At 42.5% G+C, this 24,132-nt stretch overlaps 3 protein-coding genes and 1 pseudogene across 9 annotated transcripts in view; 1 reads left to right on the top strand and 3 right to left on the bottom strand.

Annotated features, from left to right (window-relative positions):
* Nucleotides 1–24,132, bottom strand: part of LOC115509360 — a 214,832-nt pseudogene that overhangs the window by 104,485 nt on the left and 86,215 nt on the right.
* LOC115509364 (GTPase IMAP family member 4-like) lies at nucleotides 1,362–7,527 on the bottom strand. Of its 2 annotated transcripts, none has more exons than XM_030308781.1 (3): nucleotides 7,422–7,527; nucleotides 5,837–5,917; nucleotides 1,362–3,128 (listed from the first exon to the last, which is right to left on the bottom strand). In XM_030308781.1, the coding sequence occupies exons 2-3, from the start codon at nucleotides 5,901–5,903 to the stop codon at nucleotides 2,203–2,205; spliced, it is 993 nt and encodes a 330-aa protein (XP_030164641.1). In that variant the 5' UTR covers nucleotides 5,904–5,917; nucleotides 7,422–7,527; the 3' UTR covers nucleotides 1,362–2,202. The 2 variants fall into 2 exon arrangements, with proteins under 2 accessions (XP_030164641.1, XP_030164642.1); XM_030308782.1 differs by having other exon boundaries at nucleotides 5,846–5,917; nucleotides 7,422–7,526.
* Nucleotides 12,050–13,591, top strand: LOC115509359 (zinc finger protein 277-like). The gene is given in 2 exon segments (XM_032592479.1): nucleotides 12,050–12,137; nucleotides 12,140–13,591. Coding segments are annotated over 2 exon segments (1,386 nt in total). The 3' UTR covers nucleotides 13,438–13,591.
* LOC115509358 (GTPase IMAP family member 7-like) overlaps nucleotides 20,242–24,132 on the bottom strand; it is a 146,728-nt gene continuing 142,837 nt past the window's right edge. For all 6 annotated transcript variants that reach the window (XM_030308757.1, XM_030308766.2, XM_030308765.1 and 3 more), the window contains one exon: nucleotides 20,242–21,682. In XM_030308757.1, the coding sequence (XP_030164617.1) occupies nucleotides 20,793–21,682 (890 nt within the window). In that variant the 3' untranslated portion in view covers nucleotides 20,242–20,792. The remainder of the gene's footprint in view (nucleotides 21,683–24,132) is intronic.

The raw sequence follows: 24,132 nt of genomic DNA, 5'->3' as shown, positions 1-24,132 counted from the left end.
CTACCAAATGTTCTCTTAGCAGGGGAACCGCTTCTCCCCACGTGGCCCTCGGAGCCCTCGGACCTCACTCCTGGGGATTCACCCTTCCCACCAGATAACCACCAGGTAGCGAAGTACAGAGTTTCCAACTCTGAGCTCCCTTGTTTATAGGGCCCGTCTTCTTAATGGTATTGAAAACCTACTTTCTCCTTTCTTGCTTTCTTGTTCAGTCCCTTTCGGGTGTTTCCACTCTTTCTCTTTCTCTACAGTTGCCTTTTGGGGGAGTGTTTTCCTGTATTCTACGCCCTGTTTCTGTCCTATCTCCACAAGCAAAAACAACTCCCTATCCTCCATGGCTTCTCTCTCCCCCAAATCACCTCTCGTGCTGTGTACCTGCCAAGTTCTCTGGCTCAGGTTATGCAGATTGTTATGTTGATCCTCAGATAAATTTTCTAGTGTGAAAAATGCTTTTGTGCTGATCCGGCTGAATTTCAGGAATGAGAGAAGCAGAAAACTTCCATGCTACTCCACCATCTTGGTCCCTTCTCCTGGGGAGAAGGGATTTTGAGGGATTGTGAGCTTCTTTGTGGTGTGCTTCCTTTATCCTCGAGATTAATTAAAAGTACAGTCTAAACTCATGGGTGTTTGAGGAAAACTGGGAGAGGTATATGTCCCTTTGGGCAAAATGGCTTTGAGCATGGACAAGCCAATGTCAAGATGGAAGAGTGAGGAGAGTTGCCATAAGTCACATATGACCACCAGAACATATTGGTAGAACATGGAAATGTGCTTTGGGAAGCCTTCGCATGGATTATGTGAGAAGTACCAAATAGAAAACTAGAAAACAGATAGAGACACCTCCTACTGTTATCCATATATTAAAGGGAATTTTTGCTCCAGGAAAACCAGAAAGGTCTCTAAAGCCTTGGTTACACATAATTTCTATCAGTTCATAATGAATGAATCCAACAAGAAGGTGGTGTTTGACTGGCAGAGGGGTTGAGAATGTGGCTGGGAATTTCCAAGGAAAAGGAGGAGAGATGTGTTGAGGGTAGACCAAGACTAGCTCTGAAATCATCTTGAACTGTTACCAAAAAGTGAAACTCACACCTGTAGTCTTAGAAGAAGTGGCAAACATAGGGCACCTGGGTGGCTCAGTCCGTTGAGCATCCCACTCTCAGTTTCAGCTCAGGTCATGATCTCATGGTTTGTGGGTTTGAGCCCTGCATCAAGCTCTGCACTGATGTGTGGAGCCTGCTTGGGGTTCTCTCTATCACTGCCTCTCCCCTGCTCATGCCTCTAAATAAATAAATAAATTTTAAATAAAATAATAAAGAAAAAGAAATATCAAAGGTATTTTCCAAGAAGAAGTGGACTGCAAATTTATGGAAATATGACAGAACAGAAAACTTTTATTATAATACCAACTAGCAAGCAGTTCAGCTGGGAGAGGGTGGTATGTGCAGTAAGTTATGAAGGTCTGAGGTGGTGGAGGTGAAGTGGCAACAGTTAGTTTCATATGAAAAGGAGAGAACTGGTTATTCAGCAAATATGTTGCATTGAAGTCTGTCAAAGAGTTGCTGTAGATATGTCTGAATACAGCAAACCGTTGTTGTCTTCTGTGTTGCATCTCCGTCTTTCAACTGCTCTTTCTGGCATTTCACTTAGTTGAGTTCTGAAGGGCCTGTTTTCCAGACAACTCTTTGTTCTTCAGTGGGCAGCTGATATGGAACAACTTGAGTCCCTCTGTAAAAGTGTAACTAAATAAATTTCCATTCATCTGGAAAGAATTCTATAAGCATCTCCATCATTAGACTACCTAACATGAAGAACCAATCTTTGTAACAAACCATATGGGTAAGGTGATTGCCATGTCCTAAAAGCAAAAATAAGTGAGTAGAAGCAACAAAGGGAGAGGATCCACCAATCTAGAAGGAATCTAGATTTCACTCGGGACAAATAGAGAAATTTTGGGGTCATCTTCTTAGAAGAGCATCAATACCTTCTACTCTGGAGTTCCACAAATTGAGAATGCGTCCCTCCCCTGGTAAGTCAATCAAACATCTACCAATCACCACCAGTGAATCTGATTATACCCCTTCGTCCTGAGAGTCTGAGAGACAGAATCGAGAGTGCTTCAAGGTTGGTGAATGAGTTCTGGGGTGGGGGCTTGGCAGGGCCAGCGGAAAATGTGTAGCAAATAAGGAGATCTTCTCATTCAGGTTAATCTTCCATAAACAGGTGAGAGAAGATAGGAAAAACCATCTGCAGAGCTTTCATGACCAAGTCAACTATCTTATACTGATTCTCATCTCTGTGTTTTTGCAGCCTTACAGCATATAATGCCTCTTTCTCAGCCAATTCCCTCTCCATTTGTTCCATTTGTCTCTGCTGCTCCAGTTTATCCTCCAGCTTTCTGATCTTGTCTTCAAACTCCTTTCTTATCTGCACTCTCTCTCTCTCTAGCTCTGCTGTGTAAAATTCTTGCATTTCTTGCATTTGTTTCTGAATCTCGTTGTCAGCCTTTTGGTACATCTTGTTAGTGTAGCATCTTCCTTCGTTCTCGGCGACAATGCGCTGGACCAGGGCGAGCAGCTGATTTCTCTGGGCCTCCTGCTCTGCTCCTGTCGCCCGATTGTTGAACACGCAGTAGCGATCACCAAACTTGCCCACCAACTCTCGGATATCTTTGGGTGCTTTCTGTAAGTAATCATGGAAATTGATGCCATCCAAGTCATCTTTCCGGGTGAATAAGAGAATCATGTATCTCCTAGCTCTGGGTCCAAACATTTGCAGGATCTTCTCCGTGGCCTTTCGCTCTTCCTGCGTGTACCGGCCCAGCGGGACCACCAGGAGCAGAGCATGAGGCCCTGGGGAGGTCAGGAAGATGCAGTGAGCAATCTCCTTGCAGGTGTCAGCATCCTGTGCCTCGGTGTCGAAAATGCCAGGCGTATCCACGACCACAATTTCTCTTCCCTGCCACCTGCTGCTCCCTTTGTTACAGGTCTTGGTGACTGATGTTGCCGCAATGCTGGAACGAAACACTTTCTCTCCGAGGATGCTGTTGCCTGTGGCACTTTTCCCTGCTCCGGTCTTACCCACTAAGACTAGTCTCAGCTGTGAATCTCTGCCATCTTGGTTTCTAAGCCCTGGGACATCAGGAAACAAAAGCCACAGCATTAGGATGGTAATCCAGCTGCTTCTCCTTCATGGCCCCCCATTTCCCCTCACACACATCCCTCCTCTGTTGCCCCAGGGTCCCCTCCCTTAAGTGACTGCGGCACTCCCAGAACTCTATAGAAGGCCCTTCTAAAGAAGCCTATTCGAAGTGTATAGAAAGCCTGAAGTTCTCTTGCAATACTTGGGGAATGCCCAAGTACTTTCCAGATTTCCTGGAGCTTCTTACTCTTCCTTTTTGTAGCTAAGTAGCCCACAGAAGAGGAAACAAAATATTATAGTTTACAAAGAGAATTCGGAGCTGCTGCTGCTGGTAGCTATTCCTCATAAGAGCAATGCAGCAAGTAACACAAAATCTGACTTTGGGGCATCTCAGTGGGAGACTCCCCTCCCCATTTATATTCAGAATGGAACTTTGCTTCTCCCATTAAGAAGCCAGCTGGGCAGGTTACACAAGCCAACCCATCCTTGCAGGGTACAAAAGGGATGCTTGTGTGGAAAGAGAAAGTGTCTTTTTCTATTTCCTGTGTGCAACCATTCTGTCAGGGATTGTTGACAGGAGAGAGAACAATAAAATTTACATTTAAAGTTAAAAACCTTAGGTTAAAAACCTTAGCTTAGAGTCCAGTGAAGTTTTCATATTCTTAATTAAGACATTAAAGAGTTATAGACAGGAAATATCAACAGATCTCTAAAATTATTATAAAATCTCTTGATACATAAAAAATAAAAGAAACAGAGCCCCTGGGTGGCTCAGTCAGATGAGCATTGGACTCTTCTTATTGGCTCAGGTTGTGATTCCAGGGTCGTGGGACTGAGTCCCACATCAGGCTGCACACTGAGCATGGAGTCTGCTTAAGATTATCTCTCTCTATTCCTCTCTATCTCTCCCTCTTCCCCTGTCCCTCTCCCTCTTTCTCTCTTAAAAAAGTTGAGGGGCGCATGGGTGGTTCAGTCAGCTGAGTGCCCGACTTCAACTCCGGTCATGATCCCACTATTTATGGGTTCCAGCCCCCCATCGGGTTCTTTGTTCACAGTTCAGAGCCTGGAGCCTGCTTCAGTTTCTATGTCTCCCTCTCTCTCTGCCTGTCCTCTGCTCACTCTCTGTCTCTGTCTCTGTCTCTGGCTCTGTCTCTCTTTCTCTCAAAACTAAATAAACATTAAAAAAATTCTTTGGGGAGCCGCCTGGGTGGCTCAGTGGGTTAAGCGTCCGACTTCTTGAGGTCTATGAGTTTAAGCCCTGCACCAGGATCTGGGCTGACAGCTCAGAGTCCCGTGCCTGCTTCAGATACTGTGTCTTCCTCTCTCTCTCTCTGCTCCCACTCTGTCTCTCTGTCTCTCTCTGTCAAAAATGAATAAATATAAAAGAAATTTCTTAATGAAATAAAAATGGATACAGTTGAGAGCATCAGTAGAGTTATATTTTCTTAGCTTCACTAGATTAAGCGTTCTACTTCCTAGGAAGTTGACAGATAATACCAGCTCAGCACAGCAATTCTCACATTTTTCAGAATAACTGTGACTTCAGTTAAACAACAAATCATCTATACAACTGTTATGCATTTGTATTCAGTAATTCATTGCATACCTCCTTATGGTGTCTATACAGTCTCTGTCTTCAGGATTTGTTAAACACAGAACTCCCCACCACCACCACCACCCTATAGAACATAGGTGGAAATCACATTTGAAAGCCTGTACCTCTGAGGAGACAGACCCTGACAGCACAACCCTAAGTGAGGCTGATTCCTGCATGGGGAATCCTGTATTATGGCCATCCTTTTATGCTTGAACATAATGCATATGTTATCATACTCACAACATTAGAGACACTATTATAAACAGCATTTTATTTGTCAGAGACAGCAACAGCATTGATCCAGTCCCTTAGACCCAAAATCTAGCAACTGCCCTTGATTCTTCCCTTCCCTTCCCTTCCCTTGCCTTCCCTTCCCTTCCCTTCCCTTGCTTTCCCTTTCCTTTCCATATCAAAACATTCTCTGAGCTCCACCTGCAAATCTGTCTACTTTTCTCCCTCCACTTTGAAGGCCACCACACTAGCTCCCACTACCATCAGCATCCAGGCCTCCAGAGTCTCCCAGCTGGTCTCTCTGCTTCCATTTGGCCCCCTTCCATCTACTCTGTCAATTGGAATACTCCTTTAAACATGCCAGTGGAGCAGAGGAGAGATATTGCAGAAGCTCCCGCTCTGGGTTCCACAAAATCTGTAGTTGGTCTCCACCTCCTTCCGAGGATTAGCAAATCATCCCCAATGCAGAGTTCACACATGATAACCAGATCCCTGGCCTGAGACAGGTAGATTTCCAGAAACCGAGAACAATGAATACAGAATGGCTAAGATTATCAAAGGAAACATGTGGATGGGAGTTCAGGTTATCATTTAGTTAGCATCCCTATGCAAGGCTCCAACTTTGGGACAGCCTGAGGACATCTGCCTAGCGAGGAGGAGGGAAATCACGGGAGGAGAAACAGAAAGGGCGGAGAGAGTGGACAGGGTGGACAGGAAAGAAAGAGCAGAGGAAATGAAGAGGAGATCAGATAGACACAGGGGTGGAAACATTTTGCTCCAGCCGGATGAGGGCTGACTGTCAGCACAAGAGAACCCCTCTGCTCGCTGTCCTCCCCCACCCAGCCCGGGGGGACCCAAGCAGGATATCACCGATCTCACCGCAGCTGCTCCTGGGGCCACTGGGGCTGCAGTACGCATCGCTGTTGGGGGTTGCCATTGCAGTGTGAATTCCTGCCATAGAGAAACAGAACGTGTGGTTTTAGGGAGGTGGATGGTACTGGAAGCCTCAACCTCGTGTAGCCAACAGTTTCTTCTCTTCTGCACACTTGCCACTTGGTTTCCCTGCCCTATTTCCCAAGGCTTCTCTGCTCTCCACATTTGGGCTCATCTTCAGATTGTTCCCTTTTCTTCACACAATCATGCACTTCCGGTGGTCTGTTAGCACCCCTTCAGGGTGGCCTTCCCCTGGGATACTGAGGATTTACTGACAGACCCCTTCCACTCCCCTTAAGAAGCCAGACTTGCCTAAACAATGCATTCCTTGCTAATAAATTCCTTTCTTTGTCTTCTCTTTTAATGCCCTCTCCCTGCCTTTAAGGACCTTTCTTCTGTAGCTCAGTGGAGCACCCCTCAATTTGCAGGATAGGATGCTGCCTGATTCATGAATCTTCCATAAAACCAATTTTTTGGCTGAATTTTGTTTCATAACAAAATTACTGGAGCAGACTTTGACTAGGACGGGCTGAAAATGCTCGTTGTTCTGGACAAGCTCTTCTGATGGGAAGCCATCAAAACAAATATACAACACTGTGAGCAAGACAGACCCTTCTCTTCTAAGAAGAGTTCTTTCTTTATCCCTTAAGGACAGGGAATAGGAAAGAGCTTCTTGTAAAGCGAGAAGAGAAAGCACAGAATTTTTAAAAATCATTTTTGGACACAACGTTGGTGCTGGTGATGGGTGTTAGGGAGGGGGAGGATAACAGAAATAGGAAAACAAAAGGTATTTTGGTGTTTCATAAGGTCCTTCTTCTAGCTTGTGGGCTCTGTCTTCAGTCTGAAGTTCTGTGCTATGTATCCCAGCTCAGATGTCAGATCAAAAGACTGCACTTCTGGGGTGCTGACCTTGGGTGGCTGGGTTCTCCTACTGCCTAATGAACAGGCATCCATTGGTCCCCAGCTCCTTCCCAACTGCCGAGGGTCACCTGGAGTTGAGGGGCATCTCCCTCATCTTGCCTCCTAAAGGCATGGGGAAGTTCCTCTTCCCCAGCTCTGAGTGAGGCTCAGAAAGGGGCAGCCCTGAGCAGGCAGACAGCTGGGTAGCAGAGCCTCTGATCCTGACCTGGGTGATGGCTTTGGGGCAAGGGACAGTGACCTGTGCTTCTTCATCTCCCATCTGCTCCTCCCCATAGAGCTCATTCTGTCTGCTCACCCAAGTCTATCCCTGAAAACTTCAAGTTTATTTATACTTTCTATTAATAACGAGGGGAATAACATTTGTACAAGTATTCTGTGGGCAGCAAGCCCTGAAAGACAATTGATTTGTAGGGCTCAGCCCTCAAAACAGATTACAACCTAAAGTCAGAAAAAAACAGGAAAAAGGAACCAACAAGAAAGACACAGTCTGAAAGCATGTTTGCCCGGAGGTTTAAAATGTACGTCCGGGGGAGAGGTCCCCTCTCCATCAAAATCACACATTACCCTTTGTTCCCTCCCCCAAATACCCCTTTTCTCTTACCTGGAAAGTTTGGGTCCTGCTCCCTTCTCTAACTTTGAAGACAATGCTAAGCTAAGACGTTGAGAGAAAGGAGAGAGGATGTGAGAGGAGGAGCTGTACAAACTTGCTCATGCAAGAGACCTGCCCACTTCGTCATCTAGCCTCTCAGATAGAACTTCCTGTAACTAATGATTTCATTTTTGCAGTACAATAAGTTAGCCATTAACCACATGGGCTGTTGACAACATGAAGTGTGATGAGTGTGAAGGCAGAAGTGAATTTTTAATTTTATTTCACCTGAATTAATTTGTAAAGGTTTTATTTTTAAATAATCTCTCCACCCAATGTGGGGCTCATACTCACAACCCGGAGATCAAGAGTTGCATACTCCACTGACTGAGCCAGCCAAACACCTCTATTCGAACTAATTTAAAGTTAGACAACCACATCTGCCTTGTAGATCCATATTCATCCATGCAGACTCTACCAGGAAGGACAAAGTAAGGGTTATGCTGTGACATTCTGGAAAAACTGCTGAGTCAAAACTAGAGAGCTGCCAGCTCTGAAAAGCCTGTGTTCCCTGACCCCACATCTCAGCACAACAGGGGTCTTTCATACCAACGTCTGCACCTACTGCTTAGGTCTATATCAGTGTAGGCAGCCACTATGTCCTCTCCTTCCTCCCTGGGACTAGGGGAGAGTTGTTATTTCCAAGGTATTATCTGGTTGAAGCCAGAGAGGGTAGCTTATCTTAACTAATTAGGATAGGTCCAAAGTTACCCTATGAGATGGTGCTCAGACCATTTGCAATAGGCTAACCACTAACATCTGACTCTACCTGCCAGGAAAATGTAAACTGTGAGAGTATTGTCAAGGGGGGGAGGGGGTCCCAGTTCCCTAGAGACACGGATCCCATTATTTTTTTTCTATATGTTAGTTTTCCAAGTATCTTTATTTTCTTTTTTTTTTTAATTAATTTTAAAGTGGGATGGTTGAGTGGCTCAGTCAGTTAAGCGTCTGACTTCAGTTAAGGTCATGATCTCACAGTTCCTGAGTTCGAGCCCCACATCAGGCTCTGTACTGACAGCTCAGAGTCTCGAGTCTGCTTCGGATTCTGTGTCTCTCCCTCTTTGTATCTCTCCCACTTGCACTCCATCTCTCCTTTTAAAAAGTGAATAAACGTTAAAAAGGTTTTTAATTATTTGAAAAGTTTATATTTTGTTACTTGTTTTCTCAGTGCAGAGTCTGACACAGGGCTTGAACTCACAAACCATGAGATCATGACCTGGGCCCAAATCAACATTCCACATTTAACCCACTGAGCCACCCAGATGCCCCAACATGATTTACAATCATATAAAACTGGCCACAAGGTGTCACACTACCTGGGTCCGTGCCCTGTTACAATACGAATTTCTGTCTTTTCTCATCCACAGATGGAGTCTATTCCCTTGGAACTCAAGGCCTCAAAGGTTTTGCAGTTTGCCTTTATACAATGTGAGCTCCTTTATGCATTTCTTGTTTCTGCTTTATAATTTGACACCTTTTTCAACCCATGCGTTCCTTCTCATGCATTTAAAAATATCTGTAACCCTCTACTAGAAATGACATAGTAAAGAGACGAGAGGATGATCCCTATGCACCTCACAGCTCAGTCCCTAGAAAGTCTGTAGTCTACCTTCCATGTTAATGTTACCAAGTTCCCACCCAGAACCTTCTCAACAGAACAAGCACGGTTGTTCTAAATTTACCTGTGCACAGCCACACTTCTTTCTTGTCTTCACCACAAGCGTTTCCTGCCACATCTCCTTCTGTTTTGAGCACCTCACAGGATATAAGGCTAAAGTGCAAGGTCCTACCCAGACCTACCATGGAAGCTTAATTAAGGACTGGCTTGAGCTGAGTAAAATGACCAGTGCAGGCTGACCCTCTTGACTCTGACGTTCAGAGTCTTGACAATGGAGCTTTTAAATTTTTTTTAACGTTTATTTATTTTTGAGACAGAGAGAGGGCATGAACGGGGGAGGGTCAGAGAGAGAGGGAGACACAGAATCTGAAACAGTCTCCAGGCTCTGAGCGGTCAGCACAGAGCCCGACGTGGGGCTCGAACTCACGGACTGCGAGATCGTGACCTGAGCCAAAGTTGGCCGCCTAACCAACTGAGACACCCAGGTGCCCCCTGACAATGGAGCTTTTAAAAGCCCAAGCTGCTTATGGAAAACTTAATAGGTCCATTTATTACTGCTTATTTGAAATAATGACAACTGGTAATTTGAATTAGGATTTCTCTTTTTCCAAGTTGTGAATGGGCACAAATGATGCCATGTAAGTAACATCAAAGTAGTTTGCACATTCTCTCTCACTATATTTTATTTCTATTCAACAAGAGATCGGGTATCTCAAAGTCAAGATGGCAAACTGGCCATACACGAACCATTGTGGAAAATGGATTAATAGAAACTGTAGACAACAGACATCCTCTCTTTCTGCAAACCCTCAGGAACCCATGTCATGGAGGGCTTGGGTGTATGAGCATCGGTGACGAGAGGTCTCAACAGGTTTCTGGAAGGCAGAGAGAATGTAAGACCTGAAACCACAAAACTCCAAGGAGAAAACAAGCAGCGAGCTCCTTCACATTCATCTTGGTGATGAGTTTTTGAATCTGACACCAAAAGCAAAAGTAGGCAGGGGGGGACTACATCCAACTACAAAGCTCCTGCAGAGCAAAGGAATCCTTCAACAGAATGAAAAGGCCAACCTACAGAATGGGAGAAAATCTTGGCAAATCATGTATCTGATAAGAGGCCCTGGGTCAGGGGGTCCACAGGCCACATGACCCCAGGGTAGGCTACAGAGGAGGCAGCCAACAACGTCACCAGGGAAACCCTGTGGAAGTGGAGCTTCAGAAATTTCAGCTGCTGTGGACGGGGCTGTGTGCAGTGATTCCATGATCTTTTCATTCCCCCTAATTCAGAACCCCACACTACAGGGGCACCTAGGTGGCTCAGTCAGTTGAGCGTGCCACTTTGACCCAGGTCATTATCTCAGAGTTCACGAATTCGAGCCCCACATCTGGCTCTGTGCTGACAGCTCAGAGCCTGGAGCCTGCTTCAGATTCTGTGTCTCCCACTCTCTCTTCCTCTTCCCAGCTCACACTTTGTCTCTCTCTCTCAAAAATAAATGAAAACATTAAAAAGATATTTTTTTTAAAAAATTTAAAAAGAACCTCACACTTCAAAGTATCTCTCCCCAAGTGTGCAATTAGAGGGTTCTTCTTGAAGACTTAGAACATCTTTAGAAGAAGCCCTCTGCCAGCCGCCCTGTAGGGTCCCCTTGGTGGGACAACCTGCCATGCTCTGTCACCTCAGATGGAGCCTATGTTTACAACCCCTCACTGGTTACATGGAACTCCTTTTCTAGCGATTTATACTTAAATATGGCATCAAATATATAGCAGGGAGAATAGACACTTGAGGAAAGATTACAAGATAAAAGGGAGCAGGAAGAGACAGAGACAAACAGAAAAAAATCACCCTTACCGGAGACATTAAGTCAGAAAACAAAACAGGCCAAAACTAACCAAACACATGAAAATAAACTTCTCTTTTAGGTATCTAGATTATCAATCCTCCCAGTGAAATCAACTAAAAGTACTGAAAAGTATTACATATATTTTCTTAAAACCATGGGTGAACAGGCAAGAAGATACGCTGTCTCACACCTGGAGCTAATGGAGGTGGAAACCCAGACCAGTCGGGGAGGAGAGCAGCCAGCTGGCACCGGAAGGATATTTTAGCAACCTTGAAACCTAACCTTCACTTCTCAAAGCCACCCTGACATAAAAATGAGAGTCAAGGCCAGATCTGATTGGAGCGGGGAGTCTGCTGGGGGATTTTCACCACAAACCCCACTGGGTCCCTCCCTCAGTGAGGGGTGACTCAGAAACCCGTGGCTTCTGCTGAGGGGGTCGGATGATAGGTTTGAAAAAGAAAAGGGCAGAAAGCAATTTAAAGAGGCAAAGATGCTTTAAGAGAGAAATCAGAAGAGGATAGGGGCAGAGGACATCTTCGAAATGATAATAGTTGAATTGTTTCTGCGCTGATTAAGTTCACCAATCCATACATTTGCAAACTCTAACAAATCACAAAGAAGATAATTAAGAAAGCATTCACACCGCAAACTGGTGCAGCTGCTCTGGAAAACAGTATGGAGATTCCTCAAAAAATTAAAAATAGAACTACCCTACGACCCAGCAATTGCACTAGTAGGTATTTATCCAAGGGATACAGGTGTGCTGTTTCAAAGAGACACATGCACCCCCAGGTTTATAACAGCACTATCAACAATAGTCAAAGTATGGAAAGAGTTCAAATGTTCATCAATGGATGAATGGATAAAGAAGATGTGGTATATATATATATAGAATGGAGTATTACTCAGTGATCAAAAAGAATGAAATCTTGCCATTTGCAACTACATGGATGGAACTAGAAGGTATTATGCTAGGTGAAATTAGTGAGTCAGAGAAAGACAAATATCATATGACTTCACTCTTATGAGGACATTAAGATACAAAACAGATGAACACAATGGAAGGGAAGCAAAAATAATATAAAAACGGTGCCCTCCCTTTTCTCCTCTGCCTTGTAATGGCTGCTCCCGAGACCCAGGGGGCTGCTGCCTGAGGGGAGGAGGACTGCAAGAGCAACCATAGAGAATCTGGGAGTGTCAGTTTTGAGGTAAGGATTATATCCTGGAGCTGCTTTCCCTGCCAGAAAGTCCAGGTGGCACCACCGCTTTAGAAGGTTCTCCATCTTGTGAGAACCTTGTATTTTCTGTGCCTTGTATTTTCTGTGAAGAACATTTTCCTATGGATGAACAAGACAAACTTCTGAAGCATATGATTATTGAACATAAGATGGTCACAGCTGATGTCAGGTTGGTTGCTGATTTCCAAAGGTACATTTTATATTGGAGGAAAAGGTTCACTGAACAGCCCGTTACAGATTTTTGTAGTGTGATAAGAATCAAATACACAGCTCCACTTGAAGAAGAAGACAATTACTTTTTGTTATGTGATGTTTTGCCAGAAGATAGAGTACTTAGAGAGGAACTTCAGAAACAAAGACTGAAAGAAATTCTGAAACAACAGCAGCAAGAAAGAAATGATAACAATTTTCATGGTATTTGTATGTTTTGCAATGACGAGTTTTTCAGGAACAGATCTGTTCTTTTGAACCACATGGCCAGAGAACATGCTTTCAACATTGGCTTGCCAGACAACATTGCAAACTGCAATGAATTTCTGTGCACATTACAGAAAAAGCTTGACAACTTGCAGTGCTTATACTGTGAGAAGACCTTCAGGGACAAAAATACGCTTAAAGATCATATGAGGAAAAAACAGCATCGGAGAATCAATCCTAAGAACAGAGAATATGACCGATTTTATGTCATCAATTATTTGGAACTTGGAAAATCGTGGGAGGAAGTTCAGTTGGAAGATGATCGGGAGTTGCTAGACCATCAGGAAAACGACTGGTCTGATTGGGAAGAGCGCCCTGACTCTGCTGTCTGCCTATTTTGTGAAAAGCAAGCAGAAACAATTGAGAAATTATGTGTCCACATGGAGGAAGCACACGATTTTGATCTCCTCAAAATAAAGTCAGAACTTGGATTGAATTTCTATCAGCAAGTAAAATTGGTCAATTTCATTCGAAGGCAAATTCACCAATGTAGATGTTATAGTTGCCATGTGAAATTCAAGTCCAAAGCAGAGTTAAGGACTCACATGGAAGAGACTAAACATACATCACTGCTTCCTGAAAGAAAGATACGGGATCAACCAGAGTATTATTTTCCAACCTATGAAAACGATATTCTACTATGTACACTGTCTGACAGTGAAAGTGACCTGACAGCTCAGGAACAAAATGGAAATATCACCATCATCAGCGAAGATACATCTAAACTGCATGCTTTGAAACAAACCAGTATTTTGAACCAGTTGCTACTACATGAGGGCTTGAAAAACTAGAAGAAAATGCCACAGAAGCAACTTTTCATGTTTTTCCCTTATGAGACAGACTCAGAAAAATTGTTTAAATTTGAACATCAGCAAAGGATTAGACCCTGGTGAAATAAAATTTTTCAAAAGTACTTTTTAAAAAATAAAGTGAGGACTTTTTGTATTTTTGGCTATAACGTTTTACTATGTAATCATTATAAATGATCTCATTTCATTAGACTAGGTTATCTATAATAAGGAAGACATGTGGGGTGCCTAGTTGGCTCAGTTGGTGGAGCATGTGACTCTTGATCGCAAGGTCATGAGTTTGAGCCCCATGTTGGATGTAGAGATTACTTTAAAAAAATTTTTTTTAATAAGGAAGACATGCAAATCACAAATGAAGTGTTCAAATTATTGATAAAGTTTTTCCCTCTATCACCCATTCTCCTACAGACTGGTAGATGTAAGAAGTCCTATCCCTGTTGTATCACACCAGGCACGTAATATCCATGTACCAGTTTTACAGATGTGAGAATTGACAGTCCACTCAGGTGTTGTCAGCCAGTGGATTCTTAGAAAGTTCCCCATCGGTCTTTCATCTAACCAGTTTAGTATTCATTGGTAATTGTTACCTATTATTTTTTGTAATGGCTGCAAAATATTTTTCTAATTCTATCATTTCTTTTACAGTGGGTTCTTTACACAGCATGTGTGCTATGGAGCACTGGAGTTTTAAGTTCTAGTTTTCAATTGTTAGTACCAGTCTGTGTAGGCAGTGCCCAAAGACTAATCTTGAAGTAATATAGACTGTCCAGAGTCTCAAGCCTAATCTCCTACCATATGATCCAAATTGACTGGATTTGTAAGTTATATAGGCTCTGACCATGGCTTTAGATTTCCAAGTCTCCAGCTTTGCAGACACCTGCACAAGGCTTTTATTAAAAACCAAGCAGAGAAATGAAAGCCCTTATTATAATGGAAAATGCTTAAATTAAAGACGCAATTCATCTAAAAAAATAATAATAATATAAAAACTGGGGGGAACCTAAGAGACTCTTAAATATGGAGAACAAACAAAGGGTTGCTGGAGGGGTGTGGGAGGGGGGATAGGCTAAATGGGTAAAATACATTAAGGAATCTACTCCGGAAATCATTGTTGCGCTATATGCTAACTAACTTGGAGGTAAATTTAAAAATAAATAAATTATTTTTTAAAAAAAGAAAGAAAGCATTCACACCTTAGCACATAGTAAAATTATATCCCATCAAAGCAGAAAGACTACCTTAAAGGGAGTCAGAAAGAACAGAGAGAGGACCTTTGAGGAAGAAATAGTTGGAGTTATGCTGATTTTTTTTAATTTATGTATTTTGAGAGATAGAGAGTGAGCAGGAGGGAGCAGGGGTAGAGAGAACCCCAAGCAGGCTCTGTGCTGTCAGTGAAAAGCCCACTGTGAGACTCGATCCCAAGAACTGTGAGATCATGACCTGAGCCCAGACCAAGAGCTGAACGCTTAACCAATTGAACCACCCTGGTGCCCCTCTTTTTTTTTAAGTAAGCTCTACATCCATTTTTTTAAAGTAAGCTCTACACCCATCAACATGGGGCTCAAACCCATGACCCTGAGAGTAAGACTCAAACACTAATATCAACTTAGCCAGTCAGGTGCCCAACAGAGGAGCCAGGAAACAGTGGAGGTAGGTTTTCAGTGTGCTGAGAGAAAATGACAGTCAACCTGAAATCCTAGTCTCAGAGAAAATTGCTGTCAAAACTAAGGGCAAAATACATACACCCATTTCAGGCAACACAGACTGAGATTTCTTGACACAATCTCTAGCACAATCTCATTAGAGGAATTTGTAAAGAATGTATCTGAGGCAAGAGGAAAGTAATCCAGATAGTAAATCACAGGTAAAAAAAAAAAAAAGTAAGTTTAAACAAATGCAAACTGTGTAAAATAATACTAATGCTTCCTAAGGTTTAATCGGGGAGAATGAGAAAATTAAATATTCAACAATAACAATATATAGATTGGGGTTGAGGGTGGGAATGGAATTAAAATGTTCTAATTTGTTGTATATGAAGAAGATTAAAACAGATTTCTTGAGATTTTGAGCAGTCAAGAATGTATGTTGTAATCACTGGGTGATTACAGGAAAAGCACACATAATTTCCAAACTAGTAGAGAAAAACACAAAATGTGAAAAAAAAATCCAAATCATTCAAGTTAAACCACACAGAGGAAGGGGAAGAAAAAGAAATACGGAACAGGTTGGACAAGTAAAAGCAAAGAGTAAAACTTTAAATATGCATCCCCATAAGTCACAAGTTTTAATTATGATAAATGCACCAATGTTTTCAGTTAAAAAAAAAATAAAGAGTTTTGGAGGGGACTGAAGAAGAAATCCAAGTCAAAAACGTTAAGTGAGGGAAAACTTGAAAACAAAAGTGTAGGTAAACCTACAAGCACATTCTAAACAAATAAGAACAGAATATCAAACTACATAGACTTTTCATTCAATAATTATCGAGACCTTATCATGTGCCAGGCACTGTTCTGGGCAACTGAATACATCAGCAATGAGAGCTGGTAAGGATCCTTGCCTTTCTGAATCGTTTAGTGGTCCTTGAAGGAGCAGAAAATGAACAAAAAACAAATTTGTAAATTACAAAAGATATGAGATGTTCTCTTGTAAAAGAAGGAAAATCACAGAGGGAGGGTAAGGAGGGGGGAGAGCAGAGAAGATGAGTTGAATGCACACCACGGTCTTGAAACACCTGCCCTGTTCATCAGGTGTAAGTAGTCCCACTCATCAAGACAAAACACGGTCTTACATTGATATGCACCACAAAGGGAGGCATCACATGTATAAAGGGAATAATCAAATCACAAGAGGAAACAGACAAATCTCCATGTATGGCGACAGATTTTAACACACACCTCTCATTGCTACAACAGGCAGATACAAAAAAATCAAAAAGTACACAGAAGATTTAAGCCACATGATTGATAAGTTTGACCTAATGAGCATATGTAGACTATTTCATGAAATTTCTGAGCCAGTTGTTTACAAGTACATAGGAAAAATTTATTAACGTTGTTCTTATGTTTATCCATGAAGAAATGCTCTAAAATTTTTGAAATAACATAGACAACATTTCCTGACCACAATGTAATTAAAAGAAAAGTAAATAAAATGTCATACATTTAGCAATTGGAGAACACAGTTTTAAATAACTGATGGGTCAAAAGAGACAAAAACAGAAATTGATCATATTTGGAATGAAGTGTAATTAAATTACTGCATTTCAAAGCCTATGAAAAATTAAAATTTAGCTTTCAGTGTGTATTAGGAAAGAGAAAAAATGAAAATTAATCAGCAAAATACATATCTGCTTCAGATTCTGTGTCTCCCTCTCTCTCTGCTGCTCCTCCACTCATACTCTGTCTCCCTCTCTCTCTCTCTCTCAGAAATAAATAAACACTTTAAAAAATTATTCAGTTTCACTGAAGGGTAAATTTTCTACAATCCCTGGCATATGCCTGCTCCCAGAAAAGAACCTGCAGTGTAGACAGGGCTGCTTAGAACTCTCCCCAACCTGCCCTTCTCCTCCTGTCCTTGCCTTTGCTCTGATTGCTCATGGGCTGGGGGAGAAGAGGCAGGAACACTGAAGACCAGTCAGGTGTAGTCTGGCCTTGGTGGGGGTGGGGGATGGTGGCAGCATACTTAGTGGCTCTTCCCCCACCCAGGAGACCTTTAATGAGTCTTTAGAGAGTCTTCCCTGGGAATCTGCAATCACAAGTCCAACAGACGGCCACTCTCTCCCCTCCCGCCGGTTGCTTCCATGTCTGTTCCTGGTGTCTGGACTTCCAGAGCTCTTGTCCACACAGAAGCTGTTGGGATCCCTGCTGGGCTCCTGGGCAAGTCCCCCTCAAACTGGCTTTGGCTGCCTCCCTACTGTATGGCCCACATTTGATATGAGAAACCTATACTTTTGCCCCTCCCCCGCTCCTTAGTGAAAGTTTTGACTGCTTCCAAGACAACCACCACCGTGTGGACCCTGGTCCCTCCACAGAACACAGCAATAGCCTTCATGTATCCCATGGGACCAGCAGGGAGCAAAGCCAAACTCCAAAGGACACACATCAAATCTCTTAACATATACCACCCACATCCCTCTGGCAGCATCAAAGTCCTGAGGCCACCTCACTAGCTTTTGGGAAGAGGGAACCTCCATCTCGCTGGACATGGCACGCAGAGAGGAGTCCCTGTGGGGCTTCCCTTATATAGTCACACGGTACACCTGGGTCACCTTCTGCACTGGGGGGGGGGGGGGCGTGATTGCTCTATAGATGAAGCCCAAGAATTGACCAATTCTAATTTGTCATTGTCCCTATAATTGAGGGGTTCTCTTTTAAAAGTCATTCCTCCGGGGGTGCCTGGCTGGCTCATTTGGAAGAGCATGCGACCCTTGATCTCAGGGTCATGAGGTGGAGCGCCATGTTGGGTGTAGAGATTACTTACATAAAACCTAAAAAAAAAAAGTCCTTTCCTCTTGACCCCTTCAAATATCTATGAAATTAATTGAAGGACTAAATCTCACAAAACTAGTTCTCACTTCTTCCTTTGGGCATCCAATGGGGATCCTCTGGCATAGAGCTTTTGACTGTGGGGTATTGGCAATTAGAAAGATTCAGCTGAAATTGGAGATACTTATGTTAACACCCTGACACATTTACCCCAAGGCTTTCACACAACCTTCAGACCCAGATTTCAAGTTAATGCAGGTCGTTTATATTGGACCCTACCTTTGACATCTGATATTCAACTTGTCACAAACCTAACTGAACGCTGTGGCTCCTGACTCTACCCTTCCCCTGAAAATCTTACCTGTCACCCTGAACTTTCCTGTTTCTGAACAGAAGCATGATCATCCTACCCATCACCCACATGGACACATCCTACACATCCTTCACAGTAGACTTCACACCTAAATCCTTCCTCAGGTCTTCTTCTATGAATCCTTGTTTAAATTCCCCATCGTGGGTCATGACTATCACATATTTCAACAACAGGGATCATGCACACATTAAACGCTGGAAATACCACAGTCTTCAGCACTGAAATAGAACCATCTTCAGGGAAAACTGGGACATAAAATATGTTAAGAGAAGTGAGTGAGCAATATTTCAATTGTCAAGTGAAGAGATAATGATTTATTTGATTTACTGGTTTTTTCTCTGGGTATGTGTTACCTTCCAAAATAGAACCTAAGGCTGGGAAAAAAGAAATTAGCTCACGTAAGCTGCACATTCAAACAGCCCTCACACAGGTTAATTGTATTAAGAATGCTTCTGCATATCTCTGAGAGAAATATCTTTTAAACAGTTCTGAAATGAAAAAAGTCAGGAGAGAGCATGAATACTTTGCTCTCTAGAGATACCATCACACAGATGAGTCACTTACAAGGAAGTACTTTTGAACATAAGAACTGCATGATGGCAAAGAGTACTTTGGTCTCACTTTGTCATTTGACACATGTTTTCTCATGAGAGGATTTTTCTTCCGTGTTGCTTTTACTGCATTCTGAATACTGGTGATGAATCTTAGAATGAGTGGGTATTTAGAATCTTAAGTTTTCCAGACTTAATCTCTTATCTGTCTCCCGAAGAGTCACTGATATGGTAAACACTCTCAGTCTAGTTCACAGACAAAACAAAGGGCAAATAAAAATTCTAATAATTTGGAATTGGGATGTCTGCAATCCTTGTGAGTGACTGAGAGTCACCCATCTAACTTTGAAATTTCTCTATTATTTTAGCAAGACAGAACCTTTCATCAACTTACTGCAAATGTCACAGCATGGAAGGGTAAGGAGAGATTTTTCTGGTGTCAGAAAACAAGCACTAGAGGGAATGTAAAACCATCAACAACAATAAAGATGCTCTGAAAGAGAACTGGGTACCATAAGATTTATCAATCAGGTTCTCACAGGAAAAAGATAGTCTGCTCTCATTAGGTACTTGGAGAAAGTTTAGCGAAGGGGCCTCTTACACACTGTGGACACAGGAAATTGAGAAAACACGGGGACATTGATAGTATCGATAAGAAAATTAAACCCCACCTGAAGGGGTGAACAAAGACTGGAATTCAGAAGAAGAGTTGGGTAGAAAGCCCACCAAGGGAGGAGCTGTGACCTTTAGCGTAGGTCTGCAGCTAGTCAGAGATGGTCCTGCAGAGATAGACGTGGGAGAATGGATACCCCAGCCTTGCTTTTCTACTTCCACAGGGCCTCTGACTTGGACTTCCCATTGGCCAGCCAGGCAGAAATCAGAGAGCAAGAGATCCCACCGATGTAGTGCAACTAGAGCAGCCTCAGGGGGCAAAGAGCTAGGGTGAAGTGTGATTCTGCACAGGCAAATGAAAACTATGTGGCCCAGATGGGATTTTTCAGATACAATTGGAGACATTTTAAATAGGATGGTCCCTAAAAAAAGAAAAGAGAGAAACACAATAAGAGAATCCTGTGACTTTCAGATCTTCATGAACTACAGAACAATCTTTCCAGAGAAACCCGATACCTCCCTAAAAAGTACTTGTGACCATGCAGTGCAACAACGCATGTGACCAGTGGTTCAGACACTGAACATGTGCAGGATTTCTGATTTGAATTTTCCTGAGTCTTTGAATTCTATATGCCATTGCCTGATTATGCCAACTTTGTGTGAAGAGACACAGGTGGGAAGGAGAGGCGGTGGGGACTGAGAGCTGGGAAGAGGCTTCATTCTGGTTAGTTCTCACTGCATAACAAACCATTCTGAAGCTCAGTGGTTAAAAACAAAAACCATCATTTATTTGTTCTCATAAAGCTGCCATTTGGGCAGCACTCAGTGGGAATGGATCATCTTTGCTTTCTGCAACTTGGCCTGAGATGGCGGGGCAGCTGGAGGGCCCGCTTCTGTGTTGCCTCATTTGCATGGCGGGCAAGTTGGTGTGAGTCACAAATGAAAGGTGAGCTGGGAAGTGGGCCAGTGACTTCAAGCCCTCTGGAAGGGGGCCTCTCAAGAGGCAGCCTTGGCTTTCTCACAACATGACAGTCAAGTTCCGAGGGCAAGAACCCCAACAGGGCAAGGAAGCATTGCCCACATGTAACTTTAGAGTCACAAGGTGTTGCTTCAACCATCTGCTATTAATTGAAACGGTCCCAGATCTGCCCAGTTCCAAGGTAGAGGACACAGGCCCCGCAACTCAGTGGCAGGAGTAACAGGGTCAGATTATAGGAAGAATAAGTAGAAGCTACTGTCACAGCTATCTATAGAAACTAGAATCTACCACTATCGCAAATCATCGTAAATTCAAATGAAAAAATGAAACGGTCTTTACTACCAAAACGTATGCCATATTTGTGAAAGCACCCTCCTAATCCCATCTAAAACATGTTCAAATATGCCCTTCTCAGCTTCTTCCCTGATATTTTTTAATTGTTCATCATAAATCCTCTTTAGCCATTTTATTTTTTTCTCCCGTTCTTCCTGTGATTTATCAGCATATTCCTTTTCTACTAGTTTAATTTCATTATTTAATTGATCGGTATAGATCTTCTTCAGGTCTTCTTCCCGTTGCCTCAGCCTCTTCTCTGTGTCCTTGTAAATGGCATCGGTAAAGTAATCCCCTCTGTTGCTCTGCACCATCTCCTCTATCAGCTCCACCAGCTCCTGCACTTGAGATTCCTTCTCAGCCTCTGAAGCTCTGTTGTTGAAGGCACAGTAGCGGTTCCCACACTCTCTGATGATGTTTCTTAGCTTCACATCTGAATCTGCTAAGAAGTCACTCAGGCTCTGCCCCTCCAAGTTATCTTTGCGAGTGAACAACATGAACATGTGCCTCAAGGCTGGCTTCCCAAAGACATACTTGATCAATGCCACGGTCTTCTGCTCTTCATCTGTGTAGCGGCCCAGCTGGAGGACCAAGACGATGGCGTGGGGCCCAGGGCAGGAGTACAGGACACACTGGCTGATTTCCCTGCACGTGGTATCCAGGGTCTCCTTGGTGTCAAAGAGCCCTGGGGTGTCAACAACAAGAAGTTTCCTCCCCTTCCATTCCTTGGATGCTTTTTGACACTTGGTGGTGACAGCATTAGGTGCAACTCTAGACTCAAAGACTCTACTCCCCAGGATGGTGTTTGCCGTTGCGCTCTTCCCACTTCCAGTTTTCCCCACCAAAACAATCCTCAGAGTGTTGTCCTGAGGGTCTGCCATGTCACTACCAGTGGCTGTGGGGTGTAAAAAAGAGAAGGAGAAGAAAAAGAGTCAACGAAGGTAAGTGGAAACCATCACGTTCCTCTTATCTCCTTTGTGTTTCTCCATGAAAAGCTGCAGTAGTGTACTATCCATGTTGGTCCCATAAAGACAAAAAGATGAAACAATTCACTCACCATGGAAGAAACAATAAAGTAGTTAAAGAGTTCCCCTACAAAAGAGTACCAGGTCCAGATGGTTTCATGGGGATCTCACTTAACCTTTCTTAAACTATTCCTGATGACTTAAAACAGAAAGAAATCTTTCCAGTTCTTTCTACGACATAAGTATGATATTGATCCCAAAGGCTAACAAAGATTTCACCAATAAATAAAGCTACAGACATGTCTCATTTGCGAATACTAATGCCAAAATCCCAAATAAATTGTCAGACACTAAAAAGTAACACCCCACAATTAAATGTGATTTATTTCAGAAATAGTAGGGTGGTTCAATATGAGAAAATGGATTGTTACAATACATCCCCTTTAGTAGCTTTAAGAAGAAAAATACTTTGATGCAGAACAGACATTTCCCCAAATTCAATGCTGTTTTAATAGATACTTCTTTAACGTGATTTTATAGAAATATAAATTTTAACAAATTTGTCACCATTTTTTTCTCTGCAGCTAAAATAGTTGACTATAAATTTCATTTGGATGAATGAAGAAAGAAAATTAGCCTCTAGAGTCAAAAAACCGAAAAACGATGAGGGAGGGCCATCTCTACCAGATAGTAAAATATTTTAGCCCCTATAATTAAGTCAGTATGACGTGTGTGTGAACAGAGACAGAATGGAAAACAAAAACAGACAGTTCAGAAATACACCAAATTGGTCTACTATATTCATTAGTATCCAGTTCAATTGTATCGTGTTACATTTATCGTCTGTAAGGCAGGATCTCACAGCAATGGGGAGAAAGATGGACTAATAACCAGCATTGGGATAACTACAAAACCACACAGAAAAGACAAAACTGCACCCACGTCTCCTTGCCATTCACATGCTAAATACGTTAGAAATATAAACACTAAAAATCAATCCACATAAATACTAGAAGAAACTCAGACCAATCCTTTGTAACCTAGGGAAGGGGCAACTATTTCTAAGATTTGAAAGATTGTAAGGAAAAGGATTCATACATCTGACTACATAAAGACCTAAAAGACAATGGGAGACAACGAACATCACAGACAATTAAAATACGAATGTCAGACTATATCAAAGAGGGTTTATTCTCCTCTTATACAAAGAATACCTAAAAGTAGAGAGACAAATTTCCAACAGCTCGATAGAAAATGGAGCAAGACATAGGAATAAACAGTTCAAAGGAAAAAAAGAAATGCCAATGCTCTTCAACTATGTAAAAATATATGAACACTAACTTAAAGTAGAGAAAATTCCAATATAGGAAAAGAAAATAACTAAATATAGTAAATTAAAATTACACTGAGATACTATTTCTCCACTTACGGATTTGGCAATAATCCAAAAATTTACTGCTATAATCAGTCAGTAAAGGTTTAGCGGAAACAGGTTCTCTTCTCCATGGCTAATGAAATTGAAAAACAGTCTAAAACCTACAGAGGAGAAATTGGCAATATAGTACAAATTACATATACATTTATTCTTGGATTCTGAGTCCCAATTTTAGGATTTATGCCTGTAGTGGTCAAGGGCAGATCACACCTAAACGTGCAATGTTGGCATACTATTTCTTTTTTTTTAATTTTTTACATTTATTTATTTTGGAGAAACAGAGTGAGACAAGGCATGAGCGGGGGAGGGGCAGAGAGAGAAGGAGACACAGAATCTGAAGCAGGCTCCAGGCTCCCAACAAGCGGTTAGCACAGAGCCTGACGCTGGGCTCGAACCCACGAACTGTGAGATCATGACCTGAGCGAAGTCGGACGCTCAACCGACTGAGAAACCCAGGCGCCCTGGCATACTGACTATTTTAAGTGAAAGTAACTTAAGATACAACCTATGTGGGAAGATTACTAAGACCCTCTTCTGCCCGCCTTCAAGCAGGAAACAAATCTCCCATGTAAAAGGTGCCCTTCCTGTCCCAGGAGGTAAAGAAACACCCTTATGACCAGGTTTGGGAGATTTAGAGCCAAGAAGACTGTATAAACAGCCCACTACTTTCTACTAATTTACTACCCCAGCCCAAATTCTCTTTATAATTTCTCCCTAACAGATGCTCCCAAAGTCAAGTTTTCCATGTTTTGTCAATCCCTCACAGATCCATCATCTCTTTGTCTAAAAACTATAAAAACTGCCTGCCTTGGTCATCTCTCTTGGTCTTAGTTTCAGTACTGAGCATCTGTGCACAGTGCTTTTTTTTCTCTTGTTAATCTGCCTCAAGTGAATGTAATTCTTAGGGCAGCTGGAAGACCTTGAAGGGTAGAGGAAGAAGTTCCC

Source organism: Lynx canadensis, chromosome A2 (assembly GCF_007474595.2).
Source record: "Lynx canadensis isolate LIC74 chromosome A2, mLynCan4.pri.v2, whole genome shotgun sequence".
In the NCBI taxonomy this organism is placed as follows: domain Eukaryota; kingdom Metazoa; phylum Chordata; class Mammalia; order Carnivora; family Felidae; genus Lynx; species Lynx canadensis.
This window is presented reverse-complemented; position numbering and strand designations above follow the sequence as displayed.

Bases quoted from the DNA above. Each gene is read 5' to 3' on its own strand.
- LOC115509364 (XM_030308781.1), bottom strand. From the start codon at position 5,903: ATGGCAACCCCCAACAGCGATGCGTACTGCAGCCCCAGTGGCCCCAGG. The intron at 3,129-5,836 runs GTGATATCCTGC...CTGATGTCCCAG, and splicing joins GAGCAGCTGCGGTGAGATCG to GGCTTAGAAACCAAGATGGC.